The sequence below is a fragment of the Panthera leo genome, chromosome A1 (genome assembly GCF_018350215.1).
Source record: "Panthera leo isolate Ple1 chromosome A1, P.leo_Ple1_pat1.1, whole genome shotgun sequence".
NCBI classification, from domain to species: domain Eukaryota; kingdom Metazoa; phylum Chordata; class Mammalia; order Carnivora; family Felidae; genus Panthera; species Panthera leo.
This window is the reverse complement of record NC_056679.1, coordinates 130,058,858-130,076,922: the sequence shown is the minus strand read 5'-3', so window position 1 is coordinate 130,076,922 and position 18,065 is coordinate 130,058,858. Positions and strand designations below refer to the sequence as shown.

At 43.6% G+C, this 18,065-nt stretch overlaps 1 protein-coding gene across 4 annotated transcripts in view; it reads right to left on the bottom strand.

Annotated features, from left to right (window-relative positions):
* Positions 1–15,787: 15,787 nt before the first annotated feature.
* IPO11 (importin 11) overlaps positions 15,788–18,065 on the bottom strand; it is a 198,482-nt gene continuing 196,204 nt past the window's right edge. For 3 of the 4 annotated variants that reach the window (XM_042940002.1, XM_042940020.1, XM_042940012.1), the window contains one exon: positions 15,788–17,200. In XM_042940002.1, the coding sequence (XP_042795936.1) occupies positions 17,036–17,200 (165 nt within the window). In that variant the 3' untranslated portion in view covers positions 15,788–17,035. The remainder of the gene's footprint in view (positions 17,201–18,065) is intronic. The other variant, XR_006202884.1, reaches the window with a different exon arrangement.

The following is an 18,065-nucleotide window of genomic DNA, read 5'->3' as shown; positions in this document are numbered from 1 at the left end:
CCTTTTTAATCCTCATACACAGCTTAATCTTTCTTTTTAGCAACCCTGCGTGTGTGTGTGTGTGTGTGTGTGTGTAAAAACTATTTCTGATGGTCTCCCCTTGTGAATATGTTCTGTAACAAGTGGTCCCCAGAGAAACCTACCTGAAATTTCAAGAGGTAAGCTACCCCACCTACTCTTGTCTCCCACTGACATTGTCAAATCTTCCGTTGGCCAACATGAAACTTCTTTTATTTAACTGTGTGGTCTTTCCTTAAAAAGGGAGCCCTGCTCCCACTAAGCAATGGGAAAATGAAATCTGTCCCAATCCGGGAAATTCAAACACAATGGTATTTTTTTTTAGTGACTGTTTGAAAATGTAGTCCTTCTTGGGTAAATATTCAAATTGAGGTACTTTTGCTATGGCTGCATTTCCAGCCGAAAGTGCTCCCTTGGATCAAACTCTACCTTACCACCTCCCTCCTCTGGTCCACCTCAAATCACCAGAAGATCCTGCCCCTGCCCATCACTGGGCAGCAATGGCTGCTGGGGGAAGGTGAGAGTCACTTATTTGATCAGTGGTTCAAGTTTGCTCCTGGCCTCACCCGACCTCCAACAGAAGACGGCCCCCTTGCTTCCAGAATCACCCGAGCCTCAGGAGAGAATTCCCCAGGCTCTGCTCTTGGTGGGGGGTGGCAAAGAGCCCCTCCCACACACTTGACCTCTGTCCTCCAGGAAGCTCACTTCTCTTTCTAGGAGAGGCTGCAACAGGAGGGGACCCACGGGCCACCCACAAACTCGGGCACCTTCTCCAGGCTGCTCCCTGGTTTGATCCACTGCTGTCCTCACCTAATCATCTGTGGGGTCTTTGATCTCAGAGATTTGAAGGGGCCGGTCATGAAAGAAGGAGGGCACACTTCATACTCTGTCTCAAGTACAGCCACAAAAAAATACCTTGTATGCAACACCATTTTCCTTACGTAACACGCAAAGGCCCACCACCTGTGAGGGAGTGTCGGTGTCTGGTTCCAATCATTCCTGATTTCTTCCCGCCTTGCTTCGATAATATTTTATCCTGTGGTGTTTGCTGTCTGCAGCGATGAGAAGACAGGAAGCGTACGGATCCTGATTTATCCTTCTCTGCGTGGATGCTGGAGTTGGAAGCCTGGCTTCAGAGCTTTGCTTTGCCACTTGCAGTGTGACCTTGAGCAAATCACTTAACTAGTTGTATGTCTTCTCTACAGAGGGGGTAGTCTCATGAAAAGTAAGTAACTTAATACATACAAAGCACTTTAGGACTGTCTCTGGCACAGAGGCACACAGTAAGTGCCAGGCCATAATTACTCACTGAACAAGGCTAGTCTCTGGACGTGAGGGCTGCTGCTGTGTCTGTAGAGGGTCCAAATGATTCAACCAATGTGCCACTCATCATCACTGCACCTCACCTGCAGGCTGTCCCCGCGTGGTCCAGGGGGATGACATTAGCGGCCTTTAGCAGGTCAGGAGGCCCAGCGACCTCAGAAGAGACTACCTGACTTGGGTCCCGAGATGATTGCTTTTCAGAAATTTGGCTTGACCGTTTTTAATTGCTCAGTCTTATTTTTTTCCCGTCAAAGAACAGACCTTCCTGGCTTGACAAGGAAGGTCACTGCTCACGAGGGGTTTTTCTGCATATGTGAACATCTGCTTCCAACAAACTCAGATCAGGCCATCTGCATAAATCACACAGACCTGGCAAGTGCAAAGGGAATGCGGGGAGACCTGAGCAGGATCCTTTACCTGTTGGAAGGAAGCACAGTTCTGGCATCGTGCCCTTCTGGGCATGGGCCTGGACAGTGGTGAAATGCAGACGGTCTCGGCGGGCAGAGACAAGCCAGGGAGCCGGAGCGGGCGGCCCTCCAGAGCCCAGGCCTGGCGGGCCACGTGTACACCCGCACACCATGGTGTGAACGCTGGCAAGGGTGGGCTCAGCAGCTGGAGAAAGAAGCACCTCTCCGTTGCTGGGAGTTTTTAACTTACAGACCCATGAAGCAGCCAGGGTGGGCTCTGGTGAGCCAGACTTTGTTTCAGACAACCCGTGATCACGCACAACCTTAGAGAGAGACTGCACATGTGCATAGGGATGGGCGTCCTGGGAGAGGATGTGTGGGAAGGCGGGGGGAAGGACAGCTCAGGGCAGAGTTTGAGAAGGCTGCATGGCAGAAGAAGGAAGGCAGGGCTGGTGGCCTGGTGGGTCTGGGGAGGCAGGGGAGAGAGACCGTGGATGGAGAGCAAAGGGGGTGTGTGACATGGTGAAGGGCACGTCAGATGTCAGGCAGCCTGGTTAACACCACGGACAACAGTGACCATGTGACCTGGGGCAGACTGCATGGCCTTTCTAAGTCTATCTTCTCACCCAGAAAATGGAGGAAACTGCACTCTTCAGGGTATTGTGAGAATCAAATTAAATAGTACCACCGTCATAATTATTTTTGTTGTTGTTCATTGCTGGGTTATAATCGTGGATCTAGAGTGAAGAAAGGTATTCTTTAAGAGGACCACCTAGGCAGTGGCTCTCAAACTTAAGAGTCTAACTTTTATATAGTTTGTGCTCCAACAAGGGACCGGCTCCGAAAATGGGTTCTAGGGTGATGAGAGCCCTGTTGTGTTGGCCCAAGGTTCTCTCCCCTGGACCCCATGGCACTGACAACCCCCACCTCTGGGGCGCCTGGTGTTCTGGTAGCACCTGTTGGAATCGTACAGGAAGTTACAGAGGGGGTGGTGTGTAATTTGATATGATTTACAGGTATTAGACAAGAGTGACTTTGGACTCGGCATGTAAGACCGAAGAGACAGGGGAAGGGGCAGTAGAAATGAGAGACAAGGGAAAGGAAAGAGAGGAATAGCAGAAATATCCCAAACCTGCATCATGAGGAGACTTTGAGTTGATTAGCCATGAGCCACAGCCAGCCAGTAGCACAGAATAAAACTCAGTCAAGTGTCCAGTCAGCCCCTGCAGCCTGTGGTAAAACCAGATTATATCTTCATTTTCATACCACATGGGGTTTCTTACAGGTCATTTTAAGTGGCTTATTGAGGGAAACAGCAACCCTAATGAAAGAATAGGTATCATATACATACGTCAGGACTCTGAAAGAAGTGTGGAAGGAGGTATGTCTTGTTACTTTTCTTCTAGCAAAAATGGAAAATTGTCATTTCTGATCATAAAAAGGCTGTCACAGGGTTTTATGTTCACGGGGGAGGCCACCCCAGAAAGGCTCGCCTAGGACTGCATTACCAGACTCTCCCACAGATGCTTGCCCCTGGGCACAGCTGTTAGGCTCCTGGTGAGCTGGGCCTGGGGGTACCCCACAGGACCACTTCCAGAGCAGGGACATCCTCGAGGGAGCGTGGTTGTCAGAAGCTCTTGTAGCCAGCGCGCTGGGTTGCGGAGCCCTCGCTGGCTACGGTGGTGAGTTTTCTCTTGAGGCCCCCATTGGCTGGACGTAGGTCCCAGTTCATTCTGCTTCTCATGGTGGAAGCTCGAATTCCCCAGAGCTATTTGTGGCAATTGTGTGGGCAGCTTGTCACTGTCTTCCTACCCCACAGCCCTTGTCCCCTGGTTTGCGCTCAGCTCCTCATTCTCGATTTTGACCCTTGTCTATAGCCCTCATCCAGATGTTTGGATTGGGAGCTCGCGGGTAAGAGTCTGAATCTGAACGCTGTCTCTGGTTCTTCTGCCCTGGGTGTGCTGGAGAGAAGCCATGCTGGTTTTGGTTCTTGGAAAGCAACGCTGTGCTCGGGGTCGTGGCCACCTGCAAGTGTGGCTGGGCTGCCCTAATGGAACTGCCGAGCTTTCTCCTTATGCTTTTGTCTATGGAGGAAGGGGTGCACGTGCTCCTACGATGAAGAAAGCTTGCCAAATACATTTGCTGGTCTTCTGATAATAGTAAGAAGTCTTTAGATCTCTCTTGCTAAAGAGAAAACAGCCAAGAGTTTTTAAATGCCAAAGTTGCACAGTCATAGAGTTATCTAAGAAATACTCCCTCTAAGTGAAGCAAAGTTGGATGAGTCTTACGGAAGAAGTCTAATTAAGTGCACACGATAAAGTTAGAATAGGCATCAGGACAGTGAGAAAGTGTCTCTGCTGTTCTGTGATGTTTTCTCTTTTACATATCTTTTTAAAATGTAGCACTCAGCAATACTTACATAGCATGGCTGTTTGCCTCAGAGAAAAAGGTATTAATTCAAAATTTTACAGTTCCGATTTGAATCTCACATATTAAAGTGCATTTCTAAGTAAGTATTCCAGTAGTCATAACCTTCCGTGCATTAGAAATAACTGGAAAGCATATTAAAAATACAGATAGTGAAGCACCACCCCCATAAATTCTGGGCCCAGGCATGTGTTCTGTTGGCATCTAGGACGTTTGAGAACCACCAGTCTGGTATCCCTCAAACTTTAAAGTGCACATGAATCACCTGGGGATCTTGTTAAAAAATACAGATTCTGACCCCATGGATCTGGGGTGAGGCCTGAAGTTCGGTAATTCTAACAAGCTCCCAGATGACGCTGATGCTCCTGAACCACACATCACCCTGTGGTGATGTGCAAAGACCATGGAACATGATACAGCCACTCATGTGATGGCAGCTGGGCCCAAACTGGAGTTAGGTAGAAAAAGAGAAAATTGTCAGACTCCTCAGGACTGGACTCCTAAGTCATGAAGTGATTAACAATGGATTTGATCATATATCACCTCAGCAGATCTACAAATAAACCACACAAGATTAGTATTATTATATTATCGTTTATGGATGAGAAAACCAAGACTCAGAAAGTCATACAGTAAGTGGGTGTATTGGTTTCCTATGGCTGCTTTACAAAAGACCACATGATCTTTAGGTTCTAGAAGTCAGAAGTCCTGAAATCAAGGCATTGGCCCTAGGGGACTCAAGGACAGAATCTGTTCCTTCTAAGGGGCTCTAGGACAGAATGTATTTTCTTTCATGTGCAGCTTCCAGAGGCCACCTGCATTCCTCAGTACACGATCCCATCTTCCAACTTTATTTTTTTTAATTTTTTTTTAATTTTTTTAACGTTTTTATTTATTTTTGCGACAGAGACAGAGCATGAACGGGGGAGGGGCAGAGAGAGAGAGGGAGACACAGAATCGGAAGCAGGGTCCAGGCTCTGAGCCATCAGCCCAGAGCCCGATGCGGGGCTCGAACTCACGGACAGCGAGATCGTGACCTGAGCTGAAGTCGGACGCTTAACCGACTGAGCCACCCAGGCACCCCCATTTTCCAACTTTAAAGCCAACATCTCTGACCCTTTTTCCTTCATTACATCTCCAACCACAGCTGGGAAAGCACCTCTGCTTTTAAGGACTCACTAACTATTGTGGGCCTATCTGAATACTACATGGCACTCTCAGGTCTCAAGGTGTGAAACTTCCATCACATCTGCAAAATCTCTCTTACTATGTAAATTAACACATGTGCAGTTTCCAGGGATTAGGGGACAGACATGTTTTGGGGGCTACTATTCTCCCTGTCACGGTAGGAAAACCAAGATTTGGAACCTGGAATCCAATTCAGATCTGATTCCAAAGTCCACGTTTCTTCCAGTACACAACTCAAAAAGCAGCCAAATTGAATGTTGTTGTTGTGTTTCCTGGAGACCGGATGAAGAATGGAGCACAGCCTGAATTCCATTATCATCTTAAAGTGAACTAAAATAGGGCTGAAGTGGATTTTGTTTATTGCACTTCATTTTGCATTCTCCTTAGACTCACTGAAGCCCAGTCCTTCTGTGCAACAGCAGTACCTTGGGAAAAGGCACAAATATCTATCGTTCCTACTCGTTATTTAACCTAACTAAAAAATAAGATGGAAACCAAGGGATATCTTTAAGATTTGGCAGTGAATTACGTATACTTCCAAGCAAGCACTTTGAAGCAAGATTAGTAAACGAGCCTCGAACACTCAACTCCCTGGCACAAAGCTGGATGACTACCGAGGGGCTCTGATCACCTCATCACTTAGACTCCCCACTGCCACAGCAGCCAGGCACTCCTGCCTACAGAGATTTAGCCCTGAAAACGAGCCAGAACTCACTCTATACTTCGTGAGTGCATGCAGAACTTGGCTTTATTTTGTGAGTAGCAATTCCACGCACTAAAGTAGGGCTTATAGTTTCTAGACACATCATCAGGACAGTATGAACACGGGAATATTTAAAGTGAGTTCTTTTCCACTCATCTGTTACAGGTTGAATTATGTCTCCCCGCCGAAAAAGGAACTGAAGTTCTAACCCCAAGTACCTCAGAATATAGTCTTAATTGAAAACGGGGTCATTGCAGATGACTGGTTTCCTCCTCAGAGGAAAGAGGCACAGGGGGAGGAGGCACCCAGGTGATGACAGAGGCAGAGATTGGAGTGACCCATCTATAAGACAAGGAACACCAAGCATGCAGCAAACAGAAGGTAGAGGAGGCAGGGAAGGACTCCTCCCTACAGGCTTCAGAAGGAAACCTACCACACCAACTCTTCAGTTTTGGACCTCTAGCTTCCAGAACTGTGAGAGAATCACCTGCTATCGACTGAAGTCCCCCAGTTTTGGGGTTTTGCTCTGTCAGCGCTGACAAAGTGATATATACCATCTCTTGGGATGTTACAACTTCTTCGTCTCACTTGACATAATGGCTTTATTTCAGAACAGGTGGATGGATATAGACCAAAGAGTGATCAGGATAGGACTTAAACACAAGAGAAGGGGTCCCAGAGAAGGACTTTAATTACAGCATGTTATCTAAACCACACCACAGAAATCTTGCCAGAACACTATACATCATAAAGTTCACAGGTGTTTCTAAGCCTGGTTTCAGGAAGCTCTAAAGTAACTTGAGAGCATGGGCCCAGGAGACAGCTCAGCGACGGGAGCCCACAGGCCGAAGAGGACCCGCTTGCGTGTAGAGCACCCACCATGCACCAAGTACAAACTTTTCCAGAATATTACTCCTCCCTTTTGTGAAGTGAAAACAAGCAAACAAACAAACATTTTTCTCTGACCTCCTGCAGAGGGTAGGAGGAGAGGAATGCCTAACACAAGCAGGTACAACTGTCCTCCCTCGTCCCACAAAGATGCTTGTCATCCCTAACATGCTCCTCCTTCTGAAGCAGGAACAGTGCCTCTCTCACTGCCTCCACCTGCCCGTCCTTCCGAGTTGCTTATTGACCTCTCCAGCTGCCACTGTTTTCACTGCAGTCCGTCGAATCCCCTCTTCACCGCTCCCTGGCCTTCCCCTATCTTCACTTCCTTCTTATCCATCTTAGGATCCACTGTGCATCACGTGGCCCACAATCAGGGCATCCTTGCACCAAACTTGCCTCAGTGGCTGCAGGGAAGCCGCGCGACATCGCTGGGGAGAGCCGCGCACCAGAGAGCTTAGTCTCCGTCTGAGTTCATCAATTCCTACTCATATCAGCCCTTAAATATTTATCTAATTACTCACTTCCCTCTCCTTTGACCATTACCACTGTGAAAAATGATTAGAGAAGACAATTTAGGTGACAGAGAAAAACTTTATTTAATATGAAGCATTCAAGTTCCAGAAGGGGGCACTCTCCCTTTCCAGGTACAGAGAAGTGCAAAATGGGGTGGAAGGCAGGAAGCGTTTACAGGATAATAAATAAGGAACAAGGAAGAGAAAAAACAGAAACTGAAGAAGGAACAAGGAAGTAGGCACAGAGCCCCGAGTTGGCTTGGTGTCTGGGCACTGGCTGAGTTGATATACTGTGTCTGGTCAAGCAGAGCATGTACAGGAACATTCATGAAAGCTTGCTGATTAAGCACCGCAGGCAGAAGCGCCTCCATCTTGGGGCTAGAAACTTATTTCAGTACCACTTTCATTCAAGCCACCATCATCTCTCTCCTAGACTAGCCATAATTTCTGCAGGCACTCATCAACTCCCTCCAACCACACCGCCCCCCATGTGTTGCACTCCGGCAACGTTCAGGATTCTGGACTTGAAAATTGCAAATCTGTTCTTGTTACCCTTCCACTCTCCCTGGAATTCCTATTGTTCTTAGAATAATGACAGAATCTGAACTTGACCAACAAGACCAAAAGGGAGACAGATCCACTCCTGCCACGTGGGCCTTTCCATGCACTCCCTCCTTGATGCTGCCAAGGAACCTTTTCCTATGTTGCTCCTCTGACAAGAACACTCACTGTCATCCTACACGCCATGCCATGCAACCTCCACATTCTTCACGCCGCCCCTTCATCATCACCTTCACAGAGTGGCCCAGCTTTCCGTAACTCCTGAGGTTGGATCCACCTATCGGATGCTCTTAGAGTTCAAGCCACAGTTCCGTTGTTATATTTATTTGCGGGCTTATTTGATAGATGTCTTCCCCAGTAGACTGAAAATTCAAAACAAAACCAGGCTTATGTGTTTTTATCATTGTATCCTTAGCACCCAGCATACGTCATATTCAGGCACTCAATTATTTGTTCAATGAAAGCTGGATGAATATTTAATTTTCACGACCACCTGGAAAGGAAGCAATTATTCCCATTTTACAAATGAGAGAAATTAAGAAGCTCAGGGAAGTTAAATTACTTAAGTTGTAGATAATCAGAGACTCACCCAGGTTGTCTGATTTTTGGAAAGCTCATCTTCTTCCCTGTGTACTCTATTTCTCGTAATATCATACTTAAATGTCAGAAGATATTCTGTGCTGACACTGTCAGAGGAGCGATCAAAGGTAGCATCCCCGTGGTGCTAACTGAAGGTGAGAAAACCTTTACCACCCAAGAGCAATCGGCCTATATCAAAAGTGCAAGAATATTAGTATTTCCTCCGTATCAATAGTTCTTCCTCTAGTAATTCTGTTTTTTCATAATTGTAAGGAAATTTTAAGACATGTACACAAGAATTTGTGAATGATATTCACCACAGTACTAGGTTCAGATAATCAAATTTTGATACATCCTTACAGCGAATTTTTTATGCAGACACTAAATATGTATTTTTAAAGAATATTTAAATGAGGAGAAAATGGTTAAATAGAGCACTTCCTAATGAAAAGGGCAGCAGATTAACAAAAGGACACTGATATGATCCCAATTTGGGGGTATGTGTTTCTATCCACACATAGCAAAGAAAAAATACAGCAAAATGACAACTGCTTATCTCTAGGGAGTAAGATGATAGGCAATTGCTATTTCCTTCCATATACCTCAGTGTATTTTCAACTGTTTACCATGAGCACACACTGCTTTTATGACGAGGAAGAAAGTCGCTTTATTAAAAAGCAACGGACATGTAATTTGCTCAAAGCTTTCTCTGGTGTTTTACCAGCTTTTCAACTGCTATTTCTGAATTATTTCAGGGACAAAGTTGCTAGTCTTCTGGGGAATTCTGCTTGTCCTAACGTTCATCCTTTATATTTATGTAACAGAAGGGTGTATGGTGAGTACACTGGACCAAGTGCTCCAGCCCCACCACATAAAGGGCTCAGAAGTCATCACTCAGGGCCTTACAGCGAGACACTAGACAAACTGAAAAGCAGTGACTTTTCTTGGACTCGGCAGAGTCTACTCCTGCAGGGGGGTGAGGGGGTGAGGGGGGTGGGGGAGAGACTTTACAACAAGGCTTCGCCCTGAGGTCCTGAGAGAATGGCATTCCTCTCACTCCAGCACCTTCTCACCTTCCTGTCACCTCAGAGGGATGGGGAAGCTATAGAAGAAGAAACACAAGCACAGGTGGCAGGCCAGAGACTCAAGCTCACTAAGAGACTTGAGGTTTAATCCTAAGATTAGAGAAACTCTCTCCACACACCTGAGAACCACACACACCAAGAGGGCTCCAGTAAAATGGCGGATTGCTGCAAGACACAGGCTCTCTGTACGGAGGAGTACTTAGGGAAGTCCGAAGGAAGGAAATAAGAACCCCAGAATGTGAAGCCTTGGACATCAAGAGCTACAGCACACAGTAATCATAGCCTAACTCTTAGATGAACACAGATGGTCACACTAGACAAATGTTTATCTTAGTTCCTATTACCTAATACAGTATGTCCAGCTTTCAGTAAAAAATTACAAAGTGTGCTAAAAAGCAAACAAAACCCACAGATCAAGTTCTGTGATCCAGTAAAAAATTAGAGAACATCTCAAGCAAGCATCAAAATGAGACTCATATGTGACACAGAATTCTCAGACAAGAAACTTAAAATGACAATCATTAACATGTTGAAGACTCCAAAGGAAAAAGCAGCCAAAAAGTAGATGGGTAATTTAAGCATACAGATGGAAATTCTAAGAAAGAATAAAAAATGGGGCACCTGGGTGGCTGGCTCAGTTGGTTAAGCATCCAACTCTTGATTTCAGCTCAGGTCATGATCTCGTGGTTTGTGGATTTGAGCTTCACGCTGGGATCTGCCCTGTCAGCATGGAGCCTACCGGGCATTCTCTCTCTCCCTCTCTCTGTCCCTCCCCCACTCTCTTTCTCTCAAAAATAAACAAACTTTCTTAAGAGAAAGAATCAAAAGTAAATGCTAGAAACTAAAAAGACATCCAGGAGTATCATATTCAACCTACAGAAAACCAAAGACAAAAATACCTTGAAGTCAGAGGGAAGGAGGGAGGGGAAACCATTTTACTTACAGAATCCCCATATAAAGAATAAGGAGAACAGTGGGATTCTCTTCAGAAACCATGGAAGCAAGGTGGCAATGAAGTGAAATATTTAAAACATTGAAACAAAAACCCCCACCAACTTAGAATCCTACATGCAGCAGAATACCTTCAAAATTTAAAGATGCTTTCTAAGACAAGCAAAAACTTGTCTGAGGGACAAACTGAGAGAATTCATCGCCTAAAGACCTATGCCCTGAAAAAAAAAAAAAAAAAAAATGTTAAAAGAAAAATCACATACATCAGAAATTTGGGATTTCTGAAAGGATGGGGGCTGGAGAAGAAACAAAGATAAAATCAAATCTCTGATTTTTAAAATTCTTAATTGACCTATAAGGTAACTAATAATATCAGTGTATGGGTGATTATAGCATCTGGATTGAGTTAAACAAGTAATAGCAATATCCGAAGGGATGGGGGAGGGGTTGGGAATACTTTGCTCCAAGGTATCTATACTATACACACTACACATGAAGAATAGTGTTATATGAAGGTAGGCTTAGGTTAAAAATGTACAGTGTAAACCTGGGCAACCACTTATTATTATTTTTTAAATATATAATTGAAAGTACATTGGAAGAGACACCAGGGACCCAAGGCTGTATGCCTCAACTTCTGGGCCCATTTCTTCATCTGTGAAATAGTAAGGTTAAGATAGGTCATGTCTTCCTGATTCCCTTCCAGCTCTAAATTCTGTGACTAAAGGAAAAAAAAAAATAAATTAAAAAAAATAATAAATAGCCCACCTGCTTCCTATAAATCTATCTATGAGGAGTGATATCTACAAAGAGGAACTTTTATAAGTATAAAAGCCTGTTAAAATAATCAGTTCCCTAATCTATTACTTCGGTAAGTTTGGGTTTCCTTATTTCCATACTGTGAGTTGCCTTCAGCAGGCTTATCTGGTAAGTATTATAAAATATGTCACAGATGTTAGAAACTACTAGAATTAGCAGACAGGAAACTTACTATTGCTCACCTGGTTCAGCATTTCTCAATGCGTTGTGCCAGAAGTAAAGAACCCACCAGGCTGAAAGGAAAAGGCCATTTCATGGTATTGATTTCACTGCCTGAGACGGCATGAGGTATGTGCCTTTCAATCCAAAAAAGAAATAAACCAAGCTGCCTGCCTTGCCTAAACAGAACTCATGCTTCATTTGTGATTACGTCCAGATCTGTCAATAGACTTTCTTGCTCTGGCTGGCTCTCAATACACTTCTGCGCTCGGTGTATGTGGTTATGAGCTACAACTTCCTGTCCATCAAAAAGTGTTGCTCTTCTGGATTACTGCTTAAATTGCAGAGTTCACTAAAAAGGAGGGGTGGGGAGGGGAGTCACTCTGGGCCAGCCTGGAGAGCCCTGGGAAAATGGCCTGCCCCTTCTGAAATGAGACAGTGATCTCGCTTCTGGTTCAAGCTACTGAGAAAAATGAAGAGCTCACTTCAAGGTCTACTCACAGTCTCATCTCCAGCCTTTTCTTCTCTAACCCCTGGCAATAAAAACCCCCAACTGGCAGACTTCTCGTCCTAAAGTCAATTTCCAAATTTAAAACCATGTGCCTGGTGCCAGACAGATATAAAGGTGCCAAGCCTCACTGGACTCATACCTGTTCTGGCAGTTACTTCCATTCCATTTCTGCCCTACTGGGAAATTAAAGTGGCATGAAAATCAATACTTCATTTTGAAGGGAAAGAGGGCCGGATGACCAGACATCGATACATTCCTCCCTGGATTAGACAGTTCTTCAAAGCACACTTGACTGAATCAATTCCAGCGGCCCAAATGAGTTGGCTGCAGGCATTAGCTGGAACTAGGAGCAAAATCTTGCTTGTTAAGATCTTTGGCTAATTGGGGACTCTACTTGTTACGGTAAGAAAGAATTCAAGAGAAAATGTAGCCAATGCGTCTCAGTTTTGAATTTTATCCAAGTGCTTCAGACCATAAGGAGTCCCTCAGGCCAGGAATTCAACTGCCCCAAAGTAAAGATGGAGAAATTCAGACTAATAGCTACAGCCCTGGGTATTAGGGTATTCACCCAAGGCCTCTAACACTCAACTCAGAAAACAGCACTGGCTGTGGAATAAGTTCAAACTTCCAGGGCTAGATGGATCAGTTTGCACACCCCTTCACGGAACGTCAGGATCTGTAGAATTTCGATGTGATCGGGACAGAGTGCATTTCTTAAGGAGAAAAAGGTGACCTTAAACTGCTCTTTCAGATGTCACAGTCTTATAGAGGTACCAAGATCAAAGCCTCACATTTCCAGAAATGATTATTACATTTTCTTTCCCCATTTTGCCAGCTGATAACGTACAAGTGCTTCTCATCCTAAACCAAACTAAAAGAAAACTCCCTAAAGTCTGGAATGGTTCTGCCTTTTAGGCCTAGAGCAAACATGATAAAGCATTTGTAAAGTAAAAAAAAAAGAAATTTTTTTTTTTTTTTTTTTTTTGTCTGTTGGCAAACAGCTTACAAACTCAAATGAGAAATAGGAAGGCAGTGCTTGTCTTGATTTCTTCCTGTTCAGTGGTGTGTGAGTTCGGGTTATACTGGTATTCACTAAGATCTACATACCTCTCAAAAACAGGAGGAAGTGGAGGGGAAGAAAGAGAGAAAAAAAAAAAAGGAAGGAGAAGTAGATGTTGGCTGACAGGTATGCCATAACAATAATGGATTTTCAGAACTTATAAAGGTTGATAAAACTCATACTAGGTTTAATATACCTTTTCCATAGCTCAGCCGCATGACCTCCCTAGGTTAAAATAAAATTGCAGAACCTTTTGTAAATGAAAAGGCAAGCTGGTAGTGGGTTAAGGACTCCAGGGCAAAAACAAAAACCAACAAAAGAAGCAAAACCACCACTGGAAATTTCTAGGACTGTACGGTTCTCTTTGAAAACTTATCCTTATAATGGGGAGGCCTGGCTGTGACCATTCGTTATAATACGAATGGAGAGACAACCTGACGTTACATGCCTCAGAATGTGATGTCAGGGCAGGTATACAACATTAATGATGGAGTTTCATCGCCAACAAATGTTAATCTGAATCGAACTATGAGGAAACAATTAGAACACTAGACCATAATGGACATTCTACTAGACAACTGTTTGGGATTCTTCAAAAAGTCAATGGTATGTTAAAAGGAGTATTCTAGATTTAAAAATTGAACAGCCAAATGCAATGAATAAACATTCAATGGATCCTGGATCATATAATGAATGGGCAGCATATAAAAGACATCTTCGGGACATTAGGGAAAACTGGAATATGAACTGCTTATTAGACGTGATTGCATAACCCTTCTAATGTATTGGTGGATATGTAGAGAAATGCCCTTCTTAGAGGTACACTGGAGTATGGGGGAATGGAGTGTCTCTGACTTACTTTCATAAGGTTCAGCATAAGTATATATATACTATACATATGTGGGGGTGTGTATGGAGAGAATAAATGTGTTAAAATTAAACAATTTGGTGAATCCAGATAAAGGATATACTTGGTTTACTATATAAAGGATATACTTGATATACTACTGGTCATTATACTAGTCTCTCAATGCTTCTGTAGATTAAAATGTTTTTCCTAAAATTGAGGGAAGAAAGTATTTTTGTTTTTCATGAGAGACACCTCTGGTCTTTCTTTTATCAGTTCTCCAAAAGCTTACAAATTTCTCTTTGTGTGGGATTTATAAGGTTTGTAGAACAGAAGACCACTACCCCCAATAGGTGAGCCTTACGTTTCAATTCATGGAATGAGGGATCAGTTGCGAGGCTGTCGAACTCCAATATTTCCAAAATTTCAGGGATGATAGCATGTCAGAGTCATTTCAAGTGCTTCTGAGCTTGACATCATAGGGTCCCGAGTCCAGCCTAGTGCCAGTGACTTCTCCATAACCTCACCAAACTACACTGTTTAAGAGTTTTTAAATAACTATCAAATTATACAGTGCCAGGATCATTCTTCTGTATCTGATCTCCCTGCCCTGCACTCCTGCTGCTCTAGGACATATGTTTCCATTAGATCCACTATTTTTTTTTTATATCATGTTGGCAAGTATGTGTTCCCACTGATTTATAAAATTTTAGTAAGGTAAATACCCTGTTCTAACTCCAGAATTCAGTGTAGCACCATGGCACAAAACAGGAACTCAACAAATACTAGTTGAATAAAGGAATCGGTAAATAAGGATCTACGGTGAAGCTTTTTCCAGGGAAGCAATAAGTGTGTTTAACATGTAAAGATGTGGTTTCTCTAAAATGACTGGTAGGAGACAGATGGACAAGGGACCACTTATCATGAAAACTTGAAAATGTCCTTGTTGGCCACACAGGCCTTTGTTAGAGGAATGGGAGAAGTGTCTGGAACATAAAATAAATAGAAAAAAAGCTACGTTTATGGATGAGAAATGATCAGGAGCCACAGTTCAACCAGCAGCCTGGCTGAGAGGACTCATTTTGTCCAAATGTGTGCCTTAGGCTGCATTAATAAATAGACTTCTGTAAATTAACACGTGTATTTTATCTCTAATTGAACACTTAAAATTTCAAGATACATGATTTTTTTCTGACCTATTTTAAACATTTCCTACTTAATATTCCTTAAGTAATGTTACTTAGTGTTCCTACTTAAAGCCTATTTTAAACATTTCAGTTTTTTAAAAAAATGAACCAAACTCTTTCCCTGAGGTTAAGTTTTTAACTGTTTCTGCAAGGTAGCTATTTTAGTAAAATTTGCTATAACACTATAATGAAATCTGTCAGGAATTGGAAAGAGAAGTTATTTTACTATAAGTGAAAAGCTGGGGCACGTTTAGAATTTCTGGTAACATTGGGAATAATGCCTTAAATGAAAATAATTACATCAACAAAAAGAAATTCTTCTTACATCAGTCCTGAGAACTGAGTAATAATGGTTAAGAATGATCACATTAAAGAAGCTTTTGGTCTTTAAATGAAAAGAGAAAGTGAAACAGTAGCTAGGATTTACTACACACAGTACCACCACCTACTAGGACAGGACCAACACCAGGGTCTGGAAGAAAACATCCCTTTCAAATCCACGGGGCAATTTTTACCAACTCATTTTTCATGGAGCAGGAAAAACAGTCAGACAAATCAAAGGTAGGTATCTTTGGAAAATTTAATTTGGACCATATTTTCTTTCTCTTGCTCAAAACACCAAGTAGTTCCGTACATTTTGGGTTCCACAGCTTACAAAGGGGCAGTGGGTTTCCTGCAGTTACATATACTGTACCCAACTTTCTATAGAAAGATCAGACATTTCCCAACCTTGCTTTGAGTATTTCCTAAAAAATGCTTTAAAGGTTTCTTACAATAAATGGCAAGTGAAACGGTAAGGCTTTATTTTCTCCTTTTTCCCCTTTTTTGGTACTGCGTGTTGGAGGAATAAGGAAGGAAGACTTGTCCTAACAGTGTGGTGCCCCGGGGGATCGTGACTGTGCGGAGGCGCGCCCTCACACTGCGGCTGCGCCCCCACGGGAGCCCTGCGGTGGGTAAGGACCTTGGGACCGGGTAGGGCAGGTAGGGCAGAGGGAGGGGGGGGAGGGTAAGGGCAGCACAGAAGGGCGTGCGGGTGGCCGGCTGCTGTCGGCGCTCTCCCGGCCTCCGGGAGTAACAGAGGGGCAAGAGGTCTCCCCCGGGGCCGCAGTACCACAGGTTCCCTTCCGCGGGCCTTACGAGATGCATTTAAACACTAAAGGTAATTTCTGAAAATAAAACGAGGAAAAAAAATCCCTTCACTAATTTTTGTATCCAATTACTAAAATGAAAATAAAAGCATTTGATAAAACACATTTTCTACGTCAGATGAAAGCAAATCCCTTGCAAGATAACCTTAGTAATATATATTTGCACTATTTATATTTTTGTCCGGTGCACACCCTTCTTTAATTGCATCATCTGAACAGCTTTGCCATTTTTCAAACTTGCAGTTTCATTAGCTTAAAAAAGGGATACAGCAGCCAAATTAATACTAATTTTGGTTGCAGAAAAACAGCAGACATTAACCTTCATCTTCTCAAGCGTTAAGAGCACATGATTAAAAGGTAATCAAACGGTGTCTTCTCTTAACAGAAAACTAAGCAGCTAGTGTCATCAAATCTATATCTAGTAAACACGGGGCCCCTCTTAAATATAAAATTAAATTCTTTTGAGGAATAGGTTTGTGATTTTAGTTGTGCGGGATTTACATTTATTCACTCATTTTGGTAGTAAAAATGTATGGTCTTCACTTCTTTATAGGCATACACGAGGGAGTTCTTCATCCTCTCAGCAGGCTGGCACACACCAATGGCAGGCTGGGGTCCTTGGCTTGTTTCAGAAAGGGGAGGCAGCCACACGCCACTTGCTCTCAGAAGCCCTGCAAAAACTCCTGCAGCTGGGTGACGATCTCCGTGTCCACGGTCTCCATGAGGGACTGGAAGCCTTGCTCTCCCAGGAGCTCCTGCTGCGCCTTCAGCTTCTCGTAGATAAACTGCTGCAGCGACACTGTGTGCACCGGGTCCTTCAGAGCCAGCTATGGGACAGAGAGGAGCCACACTGCGTCAACGAGGCAAACACAACTCCCCCTTACACGGGACTACAAATCTCGTAGTCTCTTCCGCAGCCGCACGACTGCTTCTGCCTGCCTTCTCACAAGAGATCCTCAAATAGTCACACTGTGCCAAAGTCTGCCGAAGGAAATTTCAATTTGTCTATCCTCGGTTCCCTAGGGCCTTTGAGCCTAAGTTGCCTGATTAGCCCAACTCTTCAACAGCGCAGGCTTCATCCATGTAAAGAACTGAAACCTGGTACAAAGTATTCTAGATAGAACATGCCGAAGAGCATTTCAACACAACTGTCCAGGGCTCCTCTGAGGAAGATAAGGTGCTACTGAGGCAGCTCAGGGAGGCCCTCGGGGCTGACAGAGGAAAGCGCCCTATCCTGGACGGCTCTGCTACTTACCTACGTGCTTCTGGTAACAGAGAGAGAGAGAGACAGAGACAGAAATAATAAAGAAAAACATTTATAAAACCAAAACAAGCACATACCCCTCCTCTCCCACTGGGATATTTGGAAAACAAAAGAAATACAATTGAAAATAACCCATCATTCTGCTTCCTAACAATAACAATCACAACAGAAAACACTGTGGCCTCCTTTGCTTTTCTGTGCACGTGATCCACAAAAACACAATATCACAATATATACAATTAGTGCTGCTCTTTGCATTTGTATATCACATGAAAATTCTACTCTAACACATTTTAAGAACTCTAAATCTATATATGTTATCATCTTTTTGGTTATAGGTGTGTTGAAATGATCATGGTATAGTTAAAATACAATTTTAACTAATTTTCCTGAATAACCTATCACAAGCACTGTTCCTCTACATATCA